Raw genomic sequence first — 16,295 nt, forward strand, 5'->3', positions numbered from 1 at the left:
GAGATAAAGCAAGCTAACGGGCCAATCCTTTCAGGGAAGCAAAGAAATGTCTCAGAAAGTAAACTTTCTTTGTCAGTGAGCTCAAGCGCCGAAGTATTTCTTACCTTTACGAATATCTTAAAAATTCATAAACCTAAGTTGCAGAACAGTAGGAAGCTATTGGAAACCAACCAGGAATTGAGAAAATACAATTAAACAATGAACAAATAATACACTGATTTAACTAGGAATTCTTGCCTAGCTTCTCGATTACAATCCACCCGAAAATGATCACCTGGTTTTTGCCCCTAACTGAAATATCACTGCCTTTGCAATACTACCCTCAAATGGAAAACAGCAGTATCTGCAAAATTGTCGAAAATTGAGATATGCCACCTATTGGGCTCGTGAAACACCAATACAGAAGTTACTACAGTTTCAGAATGATTCTTCAATGCTTTATTTAGGGGGTTCCATTTGCAGTATCTGCATAATTGTCGAAATTGAGATATGCCACCTATTGAGTTCGTGAAACACTAATACACAAGTTACTGCACTTTCAGAATGATTCTTCGGTATTTTCCACGAGTATTTAGGGGGTCCCATTTGCAGTATCTGCAAAGTCAGTAGTAAGGCAAGGGAGTATCTGCCATTTTTCTCAGTTCTGTGTTTTTGCAGTTACTGCAGTCTTCCATTTTAGGGCAGAATTAACTCCTTATCATTTATAGTAAGTCCCTTCTTCGCTGTTCTTATCCATTACAGAAGTTAGTGGACAAATTTCCAATTTACGGACGTTGCACAGGAGAAATTTGACAGCATTAAATAATCAAACTTGGAATTGGAATACAAAATTTAGGCCAAAGGCCAAGCGCTGGGACCTACGAGGTCTTCCAGCGCTGAAAACAACGTTGAAACAACTGTTAGGAGACGGCTGAGGAAAGTAAGACGGAAGAAAGCGAATATGAACGGAGATACAGCAAAATAGAATGAAAGAGGTTGCAGCCAGAGGCCGAAGGGAGGCTGCAAAGAACCTGAGAGGTGCACTGATGGCACTAACCCCCCGCCCCCCCCCCTACGGGATCAGTCCCCACGTGTGAATTCTGACTTTTCTGACCTAAGGATTCGAACCTTTCTCAAAAGGACAGGTGTATTTTTGTTTTTTTTTTTAATCTGGCGGCAAAAATCAGCAGCTGACATCACTGTAGCTATTGAAGGTTATAACTGCATCAGCTGCAATCTGTTCATATAACTGCATCAGCTGCAGTCTGACATAGAGCTTTCTATCTTCCTGATAACGAAAACTCGATATAAATTGAATGCAGCTATAAACTTCAATAATAATAATAATAATAATAATAATAATAAAAATAATAATGTCTAGCCATCATATTATTTAATACCATCAGACCATTTTTAATACATGAAACCAATAATAATTTACCATTGACGCAAACATGTCAGTTATTTATATAATCATGCTTCCCGATGTGCTGTTACACAAAACGAGGACTCACTCTATTTGTAAGGAGTGGAAGATCTTTTTTTTCATCTTTAACATATGATTTAGGATAAACTGTAACAAAATACATCTGCATTTCAGAAACAATATTCTTCTATTCCATCGATATTCGTGAAAGTTTTAGAGAGATACCAAATCTTTAAATTTGGGTCCGACAAACAAAATTAATTTTGGCACCTACAGTATAAGTATTTAGGTCTGCCTTTAGAGGGTTATCAACTGTTTTTAATGATTAAAATCACACCTTTGGCACCTAAATCTAGAATCCCATCTTTGTCACCTAGATCTCAAATCACATTTGACTCCTTAACTAAGTATAGAATCACACCTTTGTCACCTAAATCTCAAATGACATTTCACTCCTTAACTAAGTATAGAATCACACCTTTGTCACCTAAATCTCAAATGACATCTGATTCACCAACTAAGTCTAGAATCACACCTTTGTCACCCAAATCTCAAACGACAGTTGACACCCTAAGTCGACAATCACACTTTTGTCACCTAAATCTCAAATGACATTTAACTATCTAGTCTAGAATCACACCTATGTCACCAAAATCTCAAATGACATTTGACTCCCTAACTAAATCTGAATCATACCTGTGTCACCTAAATCTCAAATGACATTTGACTCCTAAATCTAAAATCACACCTTTGTCACCTAAATCTCAAATGACAGTTGACTCCTAAATCTAAAATCACACCTTTGTCACCTAAATCTCAAATGACAGTTGACACCCTAAGTCTAGAATCACACCTTTATCAGCTAAATCACAAATGACACTTGACTCTCTAACTAAGTCTAGAATCACACCTGCGTCACCTAAATCTCAAATGACATTTGACTCCCTAAGTAAGTCTAGAATCACACTTTGTCACCTAAATCTCAAATGACATTTGGCTCCCTAAGCCTAGAATCACACCTTTGTCACCTAAGTCTCAAATGACATTGACTTCTAAATCTAGAATCACACCTTTGTCACCTAAATCTCAAATGGCAGTTGTCACCCTAAGTCTAGAATCACACTTTTGTCACCTAAATCTCAAATGACATTGACTCCTAAATCTAGAACCACACCTTTGTCACCAAAATCTCAAATGACAGTTGTCACCCTAAGTCTAGAATCACACTTTTGTCACCTAAATCTCAAATGACACTTGACTCTCTAACTAAGTCTGAAATCACACCTTTGTCACCTAAATCTCAAATGACATTTGACTTTCTAACTAAGTCTAGAATCACACCTTTGTCACCTAAGTCTCAAATGACATCTGACTTTCTAACTAAATCTAGAATCACACCTGTGTCACCTAAATCTCAAATGACATTTGACTCCCTAACTAAGTCTAGAATCACATATTTGTTACCTAAATCTCCAATGACATTTGACATTCTAAGTCTAGAATCACACCTTTGTCACCTACATCTGAAATGACATTTAACTCCCTAACTAAGTCTAGAATCACACAATTGTCACCTAGATCTCAAATGACACTTGACTTCCTAACCAAGTCTAGAGTCACACCTTTGTCACCTAAATCTAAAAAGACATTTGACTCTTCATCGCCACAGGAATCTCACAAAAGTAAACATTGCCAACATTTTCCCCTTCAGGTATAACCGCCTTGTTTATGTCACCCTCATTCCTTCTTCTGGGTCTTTTAGCTCACCTGCAAACAGCCACCAGCTCTCACGACAGCTAATGGGACAACCTTGTATTACCACCACCATGTCCTGAGTGACCACCTCGAGAGTTTCTTGAAGGTGTACGAGCAGCGGCTGAAGGCCTCCATCGTAGCTGCCGCCGTAGCGGCCGTGACTTCGGGGGACAACAACAGTTCCAGTGGCGCCTACAACTCGACCTTCTTCTCCTCCAGCAGCAGCAACAACAACAATAACAACACCTCTTCTCTCCACTGGTCGCCGGAGTCCTTCAGGAGGTTCTTCCTGTCGGCGACGCCCCCGCTCGCCTCGTCCTCCAGCGAGAGGAACAGCGATGACATGACGATCTACTTCGACTTCAGCGCCGGAGGAAACTCCAGCAGCGTTGAGGAGAGGTCATCGTTTTCCTCCTCCTCCTCCTCCTCCTTCTTCTTCTTCTTCCTCTTCTTCTTCTTCAGCAGCGAATAGTTCCATAGAGAGGTTGGGCATCCCCATCGACCCTGCGACGGGCGTCCCTAAAGTCAAGTGCTGCTACCGTGCCATTTACAGGGTGGAGCAAAAGCCTAAGGTGTATAACGCGGCGGCTGATGGGAGATGGAAGTAAGTTTAGGGAGAGAGAGAGAGAGAGAGAGAGAGAGAGAGAGAGAGAGAGAGAGAGAGAGAGAGAGGGAATTTGATCCAGGCATGCTATTATAATTAAAGCATTGGGCAATGTCTTACTTTATTAAGGCAATGTCTGACTTTATTAAGTGTAGAGAGAGAGAGAGAGAGAGAGAGAGAGAGAGAGAGAGAGAGAGAGAGAATTGAACATTCAGTCCTTATCTTTTAGTTTAAGATATGGTCAATCATTCACAAGTAACATGAAGACTTAATTCTCTTCGAAACCATCAAACGTTTTCAAAAGTCAAACAGAGACTTCAAACTCACTGAAACATTTTTGGAGCCACAGACAATATTGATATTGGCATAGACAGATAAAAGAGATAGACAGATAGAAAAACCACCAGAAAATGAGAATTATTTATAATCTATTTTGAAAAATGACAATTCACTGTAAAAATCAAATCCTGGTTCTAATTTCATTAATGTTATGTGACCAAAGTTCATAAGATTGCCTTACCAGATAATAATTCAAGGACCTCCTAACCGCACTGAATATTCACCTAGTATCCTTCCGTTCTCTTAGGTACAGCGGATGGTGCGCTCCTGTAGACAGACCGCAAACCTCCATCAAGGAAGACAGCATCCTGGTGTACTGTAACATGAGCCACGTCGTGGTCTACAAAAACGTCCACTACTTTATACAGAGAGACAAGGTGTTGAAGAAGACTCAGCCGCTGTCGCATCGAGACGTTGTAGTCGCTTCCAGCTCGAAGGTAGAAATAACCACTGACGGCGCGAACCAAAACGCATCTGCTGGCGGTGTGCTACAAACAGCGAACCTCTTCTCGGAAACACAGAACGCTGGAGGTTCCTCTCGAGCGACGCCCGGAGCCAGAACCAGAAGTGGAACGGGAACCGGAACCGGAACCGGAACCGGAACCGGAACCGGAGCCGGAACCGGAACCAGAACCGGAACCGGAACCGGAACCGGAACCAGAAACGGAGCCGAAGTCGAAAAACTGAGCGTGATCATCTTCGGCACGGACTCGGCCTCGAGGCTCAACATGCGCCGGCACCTGCCCAAGACGTACCAATACCTGACAGGTACCCTGGGCGCCGTGGACCTGGCGGGATTCAACAAAGTGGGCGACAACACCTTCCCCAACCTGGTGCCCATCACGATAGGGCTCAACCACCACGAGCTGGCCAACCACTCCTGCGTGCCCGATAAGGAGAAGTTCGACGACTGCCCCTGGATCTGGAAGGACTTCAAGAGGAATGGATACGTCACTGCCTTCATTGAGGTAAGAGTAGATTTTAGAATGTAGAGTTTAAGCTGCCGTTTCATATCAAATTCCATGCTTGCCAGATTGATTCACTAATCGATAAAAAAAATATGGCTTCACGTATGCCAAAGCCACAAACACGGAAAGATTTTGTAACTGTTACTATTACAAACAAAATCACTTGGGTATCGAATTCATTCCTTTCATTTACGCTTATTAGTTGGTCAGTCCTCAAAAAAAAATGCACTGCTTTCTCTCATAAAACCTGTTTAACTTTTTAGCGCAATCTTATTCAGCAACAAAAACAAAGGAACAAACAAACAGAAGAACAATGAAACCGAACATATACATGATCCTGAAGAAGGCAGTAAGTAACATTGAACATCAAATATTTCTGATTTTCCTACTATCACGAGTCGACATCAAATTCCCCTCGCTAATGCTAAGGTGAATGTTTCCCACTAATGAGGATACACGTGTCTTCCAATAGTGGAAACAATTTATTCCTCACTTGGACACAATTTATTCCTCACTTGGTGGGGAAAACTAAATGGATACATCCGAAATCTCCCATTTTTCTTGAGAAATGAATTCTAAGGTCAATTTACCAAATTAACTCCTCACGTTGCGACATCAATCCTACATGAACTCAAAATAGTAAAATATTCACGTTTTTATTGTCATCCCAAGTCAAAATATCAAGATAAATCACATTATTCTTGTCACAATTAAAAAATCCAAACGTTAACTACCTAAGTTTCATTAGCGTTCTTAATGAGCTTAAAAATCTCAAATAACTTTTCTGCCATAAAAGACAAATTGGATTCACTTTTGAGTTTGGTCTCATTTGAAGCTGAATTTACTCGGTTATGCATCCTTTAAAAAATTAAAAGTGATAAAAACACAATCACAAAAAGGGTGTAGAAGTCCTCCTGAAGAACTTGTTGAGGTGCATGTGTGTGTGTGTGTGTGTATATTTCTTTAAACACTCGGTACGATGTATGGCCGAAAGCTACCCAGTTATTAAGGCCCAAAAGACGAGGAGCTCATTTGATTTACGAAATTTAGGCTGTCAAGCCTTTAAGCACTTGGGCACTTCCAGGCATTCAGCGCTCAAAAAGTGAAAACATGGAGTTAGAGTGGTTGGACAGCAAGATAATAAACTCCAGAGCGCTCCCGATTTGAGACAGAGGTCGTCTCGTAATACTGGAACATCCTTTCATAACCTGTCGAAAATTATGTTCTCTTAAAACCACAACAACAACAATTAAACAATGACAAAATGTACAACCTTTCAGCTTCCAGAACGAGGTAGGAAACGGGGCGTAATGAAATTGGAACTAATTAGTAAAAAGCCCACGAAATATTTTCACTGCAATTCATAAAGAATTTTCCAAAAACAAAAAAAAAAAAAAAAAAAAAAAAAAACGTCCGGCGAGCCAAGCGTGATAGACATCAAACACTTGCCTCTAATTATATTCCGGGTAACTTTCCGTATAATTTGGCTAGCTCTCTCTCTCTCTCTCTCTCTCTCTCTCTCTCTCTCTCTCTCTCTCTCTATATATATATATATATATATATATATATATATATATATATATATATATATAATATAAACACATTGTATATTATTTTATGTCTATTTCTATATCTATATAAGTATATACAGTATGTCTCTCTCTCTCTCTCTCTCTCTCTCTATATATATATATATATATATATATATATATATATATATATCTATATATATATATATTGTATATTATTTTATATATATATATAAGTATATATATATATATATATATATATATATATATATATATATATATATATATATATATATATATATATATATATATAGTATATACATACAAAGAAGCTACAGTATTCATGTACGATACTGGTGACTGACACACCGTTTGTAAGGGGGACTGACACCCCACTGATGAGCCTTCAGTGTAGCACATGCGAGAGCGAGGAATGCGAGATCGAATAAGTTTTCGAGTCACCTATCTGAGTGCGAATGTAGCACTGACACCTGTCAATCATTTTGTCAGAAGACATCAAATGTTAGCGGAATGGCCTTAGGTTGAACAACCTTATTTATTCAATTAATTAATCAATTAATTAATTGATTTATTTATGTTTATTTACCTACTTATTTATTTATTTATCTATTGACTTACAGCAACTTTATTCTGAAAGTAGCAGGGACCGTCAAATGCCAGTGGAATGGCGTAAGATTGAAAAGCCTTATCTATCTACCTACTTATCTATTTATTTATTTATTTATTTACCTATTTCTTTATTTACTTACAGGACTCGCCCTGGATGGGGATGTACAACTACATGCACAACGGGTTCGTGAAGCAGCCGACGGACTTCTACGGAAGGGCGTTCTTCCTGGCCTCCGAAAAGGAGATCGGGAACGAGAAACACGGCAATTCGAACGTCTGCCAGGCGGACAAACTCAGTATTAAAGTAAGTCTTTGAATTCTCTTTTTCGGCTTCGCTTGACCTCGTCTCTTTGAAAGAAAACTATTTTTGAGATGGCTTTGTCTGTCCGTCCGCACTTTTCTGTCCACACTTTTTCTGTCCGCCCTCAGATCTTAAAAACTACTGAGGCTAGAGGCCTGCAAATTGGTATGGTAGTCATCCACCCTCCAATCATCAAACATACCAAATTGCAGCCCTCTAGCCTCCTCAGTAGTTTTGATTTTATTTAAGGTTAAAGTTAGCCGTGATCGTGCTTCTGGCAACGATATAGGTCACCACCGAGCCGTGGTTAAAGTTTCAAAGGCCGCGGCTCAAACAGCATTATGCCGAGACCACCGAAGGATAGATCTATTTTCGGCGGCCTTGATTATACGCTGTAGTACTGTACAGAAAACTCGATTGCGCCGAGGAAGAAACTTCGAGAGTCTGCTTCCTGTTGTAGTCTTTCTAAAGATCGAGAATCTTATTCCCCTCTGCCATTGTTCTCCTTCTCTTCTCTCTCCTTATTCTCGCTTTTCTCTTCGAAGTGATTGGGACACTTATTCCCTTATTCTAGTTTTCGTCCGAAAGAGATAATCTTATTCCCCTGTTCTCGTTCTCTCTTGAAAGAGATCGAGAATCTTATTCCCTTACTCTCGTTCTCTTTTCTGATTCCCGTTTTTCTCTTTAAGGGGAACGAGAATCTTATTCCTTTATTCTCTTTTTCAATCCACCTCTTCTACTTTAGTCTTCCTTTCTCTCTCCATTCCCTTGTTCACCCCTCCCCCCGCTGGAATGGATTCAAGAGACAGAAAAGGACGAGGAAAGTAGAAAGAGGGTTAAAGAGAAAAGGGAGATAAAGAGGAAAGAGGGGTAAAGAGGAAAGATGGGAGTAGAGAAAATAGAGTAAAGAGAAAAGAAGGGTATAAGGGAGAGAGGAATTAAAGAGGTAAAAAAAGAGGCGTAAGGTAGAAAGATGGATTAAGAAAGAGGGCAAAGAGGAATAGAGAGTAAAAAGAGGAGGAGTCTCTGATAAAGATAAGGATAAAGAATAAAGCTAAAGAGAGGGATAAAGAGGAAAGAGGGATGAAGAGGGAAGATGGGAACAGATGAAATAGAGTAAAGAGGTAAAAAAAAGAAAGAGCCGTAAGGTGGAAAGATGGGTCAAGAAGAAAGAAAGGCAGAGAGGAATAAAGAGTAAAAAGAGGAGTAAAGAGTAAAAAGAGGCGGCAGCAAATGCCCGGACAACCGATTAATCTTTGAACGACGCCTAGGGACGCCCTACGGAAAGGGCCTTCAATATAGATGACTGAATGCCGACGACGCCGGAAGAATTCGTAAATGGCGGGCCTCCTGCGATTGGTGGAAAATGAATGGGTAGCATTTGCGTTTTCCCGCGTGGAAGGAGTGAATGACATGTGGTTTCTGGGCGGGTCGAGCTCTGAGAGAGAGAGAGAGAGAGAGAGAGAGAGAGAGAGAGAGAGAGAGAGAGAGAGAGAGAGAGAGAGAATGAAATGGGTTTCTGGGGGGGCAAGATTTGAGAGAGAGAGAGAGAGAGAGAGAGAGAGAGAGAGAGAGAGAGAGAGAGAGAGAGAGAAATGTGGTTTCTGGGTGGGTTAAGTCTGAGGAGATGTCAGAGAGAGAGAGAAGAGAGAGAAAGAAATGAAATGTGGTTTCTGGGTGGGTCAAGTTTTGAGAGAGAGAGAGAGAGAGAGAGAGAGAGAGAGAGAGAGAGAGAGAGAGAGAGAGAGAGAATGAAAATGTGGTTTCTGGGTGGGGCAAGTTGTTTCTGGGTTTTGAGAGAGAGAGAGAAAACGAGGTTTTTTGACAGAGAGAGAGAGAGAGAGAGAGAGAGAGAGAGAGAGAGAGAGAGAGAGAGAGAGAATGAAATGTGGTTTCTGGGTGGGTTATTTTGAGAGAGAGAGAGAGAGAGAAATGAAAGAGGTTTCTGTGGGTTTGAGAGAGAGAGAGAGAGAGAGAGAGAGAGAGAGAGAGAGAGAGAGAGAGAGAGAGAGAGAGAGAGAGATTAGCCGCTATCTCTCTCACCGACTGGAACTTTAAAAGGTCAATCGAATACGCAATGAATTACTACCCTAAAACAATTACTCCTGTGTTAATTATTTAATTACGTTTTTATTTATTTATTTATTTATTTGTTAATTCATTTTTTTCTTTTTTAATCACTTATCTCTTTCTTTCTGTAATTCCTATTACCTTCTGTTATTTCTTTCTAACGAACACCATAATATTCTTTGGAAGCTTGAATTTCAAGTCAGTGGCCCTAGATTTGGTGGGCTTGTGCCATATGAATAGGGTTCATCTGAATAATAATAATAATAATAATAATAATAATAATAATAATAAATAAACAAATAAACCCCACGTCCTCTCTGCCCCCCACCAGGTGGTGCAAGACTTCTCCCTCGAGGTAGCAAGGACCTTCCTGGACACCCCGACCTTCAGCCTGTACTGGTCAGCCAGCGTCAGCCACGACTACCTCAACCTCCTCCGCCATGCCGACCTTCCCCACCTGGACTACCTGCGGCAGCTGGAGCGGACGGGCGCCCTCAACCACACGGCGCTCTTCTTCGTCAGCGACCACGGGATGCGGTGGGGCAGCATCCGCTCGACTTACGTGGGCATGCTCGAAGAGCGGCTGCCCTACGTCCTGGTCTATCTGCCGCCCTGGTTCAGAACCAAGTGAGTGAGTGAGCGAGTGAGTGGTTGCCTCTGTCTCCAGGGGCTTTCTCCGATCTCCTTCTATCTCCAGTGTCTTTTTTGACCTTTCACTTTCACAAATCTCCACCTGTCTCCAGTGTCTTTCTTGGATCTTAGTCCATCTTCAGGGGCTTTTGAGTGAGTGGTTGCCTCTGTCTCCAGGGGCTTTCTCCGATCTCCTTCTATCTCCAGCGTCTCTTTTGACCTTTCACTTTCACAAATCTCCACCTGTCTCCAGTGTCTTTCTTGGATCTTAGTCCATCTTTAGGGGCTTTTGAGTGAGTGAGTGAGTGGTTGCCTCTGTCTCCAGGGGCTTTCTCCGATCTCCTTCTATCCCCAGTGTCTTTTTTGACCTTTCACTTTCACAAATCTCCACCTGTCTCCAGTGTCTTTCTTGGATCTTAGTCCATCTTCAGGGGCTTTTGAGTGAGTGGTTGCCTCTGTCTCCAGGGGCTTTCTCTGATCTCCTTCTATCTCCAGTGTCTTTTTTGACTTTTCACTTTCACAAATCTCCACCTGTTTCCAGTGTCTTTCTCGAATCTCTGTCCATCTCCAATGGCTTTCTCAAATTTCCATCTATCTTCTGTGTCTTCTTCGACCTTTCACTTCCACAAATCTCCACCTGTCACCTGTATCTTTCTTGGATCTCTGTCCATCTCCAATGGCTTTCTCAACTTCCATCTATCTTCTGCATCTTCTTCGACCTTTCACTTCCACAAATCTCCACCTGTCACCAGTATCTTTCTTGAATCTCCATCCATCTCCAATGGCTTTCTCGAAATTCCATCTATCTCCACTGTCTTTTTCAACCTTTCACTTCCACAAATCTCCACCTGTCACCCATATCTTTCTTGAATCTCCGTCCATCTCCAATGGCTTTCTCGAATCTCCATCTATCTCCTATGTCTTTCCCTGCGCTTTCACCTTCACAAATCTCCACCTGTCTCCAATGACTCTCGAATTTCCATCTATCTCCAATATTTTTTTGAGCCTTCATCGCCACAAATCTCCACCTATCTCCAATGGCTTTCTCGAATCTCCACCTATCTCAGTGTCTTTTTCGACCTTTCACTTCCACAAATCTCCACCTGTCTCTAATATCTTTCTCGAATTTCCATGTAGCTTATCACCAATTTTTTTTTTGAGCTTTCACTTCTGCAAATCTCCACCTAACTATAGTCTCCTGTCCCATAGTCCTCATCCAAGTAGGCCTAGGTCTCCAAACTCTTCTGCTGCTCCCAGGAGTCCAGTTGTGTGTGTGTGTGTGTGTGTGCGTGTGTGTGTTTGGAGAGTAAACCAACCTAAAAAACACTCCTATTTCTTACCCAGGTACAAAACTGCCTTCCAAAACCTACAGCAAAACGCCCGACGCCTTACGGCCAACTTTGACCTCTACGAGACCCTGTATGACCTGGCCTATGGGCGCTTTGCAGTCCAAGAACACGTGGCCTCTAGGCCTAAGCACGGAGCCCGAGGTATCAGCCTATTCAAGGTAAGCGACGCAGCCATTTCTCCTGTCATTTTTCTAAAATGTCGACAGCAATAGCATCAATAATAATAATAATAATAATAATAATAATAATAATAATAATAATAATAATAATATACTACTTGGTGGTGAAAGAGGTTTAGCACACATGAATGTGCATGCAGCACAAAGGTGAGTGGAGCAGTGTGTACAGGAGGCAGATGCTCTACTATACAAGTTTTGTGAAGCGTCCAATACTGAGCAAGTTTTCCCACACCCTTGATTCACTAATTAAAAAAAAATGAAAGCTGCATTGACCACTCATTTTAGAAAAACCAACAAATCACTGGTTCAATGTCGATCAAAGTTTGTAAGTTTCTAGAGCCTTTTATCGCTAAAACTGGCAACAAGTCAATTCCTTTCACAAGAGACTAAACTTTCGAGAAATGTGTCACAGCAAAACGAATTGTATCCCATTTACCTCAAAATAATATCAGAGCCAAGTCCATTTCTTTCACAAAAGACTAAACTTTCGAGAAATGTTTCACAGCAAAATGAATTGTATCCCATTTACCTCAAAATAACATGATTGCCAAGTCCATTTCTTTCACAAAAGACTAAACTTTCGAGAAATGTGTCACAGCAAAACCTGTGTCCCATCAACCGAAAAATGATATGAGTGACATACTCGGGTAGCCATGGCGGACATTGTTCGAATCAGGGAGTGTAATTACTGTAGGGTTCATCAACGCCACTGATTGGATTAAGACTTAGACAGGCGGGCCAATCTAAACATTAATTAGTCAATGTAAACGTTAATTAGTCGAAGTCGTGGGATGGGATGTGTTTAAAGCAAGGGTCTGACTGGGTTTGACTTCGTCATAATTGCGCAAAAGTATTGACGGTGCAGCATACGATCAACTAACGATAGCTTATAATTACTAGCACTGCAAATGCTAATCCGGCATAATTTAGAAGGTAATCATCAGTTTTTAATTACTACTACAGCAAATACTAATTCGATACAATTCGGAAGGAATAAATTTAGAAGGGTATATTATCTAGCATGGAAGTCTTTATAAGATTTTAATATACTCGTATCATCAGATTACATACATACAGTACATACGCAAATTTCTGAATGGACTTAGGTGTGAGTGAAAAAGCTATTCGGAATGTGAATCACGTTTATAAACTTCTGTAAGTGGCTGTTTGTACCTGTGCCCGTGTGTGTAAGTGTATTTGTACCTGTGTGTATTTGTGCATTTCAAAATGCAGAAACTCGCGACCCATACAAAATGGCATTGTAAATTGTCTCCTATAATCAGGATACACACGCATCATGTATAGGAAATTCAGCCTTTAAGTTTTTGCATCGAAAAGTCAGTCTTTATAAAATTAGGCCAGTCTTTATAAAAGCAGCCCCTAAAAAAGTCTTTACGCAGTGTGAAAGAAAACTAGGAAATTTTAACACTGAAACAAAAATCAGATTCAAATACGAGAATGTCTTCACTTCGAGAACGTATGTTTTCGTCAAACAGCAAAATATATATATTCCGCTACGGACAGTCGATCACTTCTTAACGATGGGTATAAAGTTAAGATAAAGTACAAAACTGTTTTATCCTTACCTTTCCTTCGTCAAATACACCGAACAACCAAAATATTCCCGTACCAAAATGAAATATAAAACTAGAGACTAAAATATCACAAATCTTACCTTTTCGGTGTTTACGGTTAATAGCGACCTGACCCCAGGTAGCTTTGTGCATGGGAAGAGGCCCGAAGTTTTCCCTGGGGCGTTTTGTCTGAAGTTTGCGAAGAATCAGAAGTTACAATTTCAAGGTCAATTCGACGGGACAGTCGACAGGATGGAAGGAAAAACGAAGGATTATGAAGCATGACTCGAAGGAAAGCAAGTTTGTATATATATATATATATATATATATAATATATATATATATATATATATATATATATATATATATATATATATATATATATATATATATATATATATATATATATATATATATATATATATATATGGACGTATGTATGTGTATTTATGCTCCAGCATGACTCTGAAACGCATTGAGCGATTTTAACCAAACTTGGTATACATATGACTTACCATCTGGAAAAGAATACTGTGGGGGTAAGACATCACTGGCACCAAAGAGGGTGGGGGTGGGAGGGGGTGACGTAAAAATAACCGAAAACGACAGACATTAGTGTCTAAACCATAGTTTTCGAGGTTGCTGAGATGAATGGTGGCACTCCCGATGCCCTCTAAGTCCAAGTTCAGCCCCGAAAGGAAAGGAATGCAGGGGGGGGGATATAAAATGTCAAAAATGTTGGGCACTGTAACTGAAGCAACTATCTGAACAGGAAGAGAGAGAGAGAGAGAGAGAGAGAGAGAGAGAGAGAGAGAGAGAGAGAGAGAGAGAGAGAGAGAGATACCCGTTGTCATTCAGAGTTTTCCTGGGCAGCGCTGAGTTGGTCAGCTAGTATGTATATATATATTTTATTTATTTATTAATTTATTATATAAAAAATGTTCTATGGCCATTCCTTTACTTCTAGCATACTTATAATTCGGATATTTCTTTTCTTATCCTAACAAGGATCTTCTCTCTCTCTCTCTCTCTCTCTCTCTCTCTCTCTCTCTCTCACCCAAAGTAACACTCTCCCCTTCTCTTCTCCCGACGAAGGCCATCCCGAGACACAGGAAGTGCGCGGACGCGGGCATCCCGGAGCACTTCTGCACTTGCCAGGACACCCACGACGTGCCTCTAACAGACACCGTCCTGGACATGGCCGCGGCGTACCTCAAGGGCGTCCTCAACAAGGACCTGATGCCGTACCCTCAGTGCGTCAGGTTCAATAAGGTGGGTGAGGAGGAATTTCGAGTTGTAGCTTCACTCTTGTTCCTGATTTCTGTTTTATTCCTCTTCCTGATTTCTGATTGACTCCTCTTCCTGATTTCCGTTTTATTCCACTTCCTGATTTGTTTTATTCCTCTTCCTGATTTCTGATTGACTCCTCTTCCTGATTTCCGTTTCATTCCACTTCCTGATTTGTTTTATTCCTCTTCCTGATTTCTGATTGACTCCTCTTCCTGATTTCTGCTTTGTTCCTCTTCCTGACTTCTGATTGACTCCTCTTCCTGATTTCTGTTTTATTCTTCTTCCTGATTTCTGATTTATTCCTCTTCCTGATTTCTGTTTTATTCCTGTTCCTGATTTCTGATTGACTCCTACTCCTGATTTCTGTTTTATTCCTCTTCCTGATTTCTGTTTTATTCCTGTTCCTGATTTCTGTTTTATTCCTCTTCCTGATTTGTTTTATTCCTCTTCCTGATTTCTGATTAACTCCTTTTCCTGATTTCTGATCTGATTCTCTTCCTGATTTCTGATTAACTTCTTTTCCTGATTCCTGATTTCCTCCTCTTCCTGATTTCTGTTTTTATTCCTCTTCCTGATTTCTGTTTTATTCCTGTTCCTGATTTCTGATTGACTCCTCTTCTGATTTCTGATCTCCTCTTCCTGATTTCTGTTTTATTCCTCTTCCTGATTTCTCTTTTATTCCTCTTTCTGATTTCTGATCTACTCCTCTTCCTGATTTCTGTTTTATTCCTCTTCCTGATTTCTCTTTTATTCCTCTTCCTGATTTCTGATTAACTCCTTTTCCTGATTTCTGATCTACTCCTCTTCCTGATTTCTGTTTTATTGCTCTTCCTGATTTCTGATTAACTCCTTTTCCTGATTTCTGATCTAATCCTCTTCCCGATTTCTGATTAACTTCTTTTCCTGATTCCTGATTTCCTCCTCTTCCTGATTTCTGTTTTATTCCTGTTCCTGATTTCTGATTGACTCCTCTTCCTGATTTCTAATCTACTCCTCTTCCTGATTTCTGTTTTATTCCTCTTCCTGATTTCTCTTTTATTCCTCTTCCTGATTTCTGATTAACTTCTTTTCCTGATTTCTGATCTACACTCCTCTTCCTGATTTCTGTGTTATTGCTCTTCCTGATTTCTGTTTTATTACTCTTCCTGATTTCTAGTGTGCCTCGCTGTCGGGCTTCTCCAAAGCTCCAGGGGTCCTTTATTCCTCAGACCGTTGGACTGTGGGACAGTCTCCTTCCTGAGGATGTAGTGAAATTGGAACTTAAGAAGTTCAAGCGAAGATGCGATGCATTGCTACCCCTATACAATTCTCCTTGTATAATTTGCTTACATTTTTTTTTATTTATCTGTTCATTTGAACATTCGCTTTTCTTTTTTAATAAGTCATTTCTTCTTTCTGTATTTCCTTTCACTTCCTGTTACTTCTTTCTAATGAACAGCACAACATTCTATGGAAGCTTGAATTTGAAGTCAGTGGCCCCTTTGGTGGTCCTGATCCGTACGAACAGGGTTCATCTTTTGAATAATAATAATAATAATAATAATAATAATAATAATAATAATAATAATAATAATAATTAATAATATTATTATTATATTATTATTATTATTATTAAATAAGACCTTTATAAGATTGTTCCATTTGAATAGGGTTAATCTTCTGACCAAAAATA

General features: G+C 40.1%; 1 protein-coding gene across 1 annotated transcript in view; it reads left to right on the top strand.

Moving 5' to 3' along the window:
- The window catches only part of LOC136845066 (uncharacterized), a 55,819-nt gene that overhangs the window by 37,669 nt on the left and 1,855 nt on the right, over window positions 1-16,295 (top strand). Inside the window, 7 exon segments of the mRNA XM_067114887.1 lie at window positions 3,168-3,539; window positions 3,541-3,764; window positions 4,351-5,071; window positions 7,373-7,534; window positions 9,933-10,228; window positions 11,576-11,738; window positions 14,429-14,605. Of these exon segments, the coding sequence (XP_066970988.1) occupies window positions 3,168-3,539; window positions 3,541-3,764; window positions 4,351-5,071; window positions 7,373-7,534; window positions 9,933-10,228; window positions 11,576-11,738; window positions 14,429-14,605 (2,115 nt within the window).

This window comes from Macrobrachium rosenbergii, chromosome 13 (genome assembly GCF_040412425.1).
Source record: "Macrobrachium rosenbergii isolate ZJJX-2024 chromosome 13, ASM4041242v1, whole genome shotgun sequence".
NCBI classification, from domain to species: domain Eukaryota; kingdom Metazoa; phylum Arthropoda; class Malacostraca; order Decapoda; family Palaemonidae; genus Macrobrachium; species Macrobrachium rosenbergii.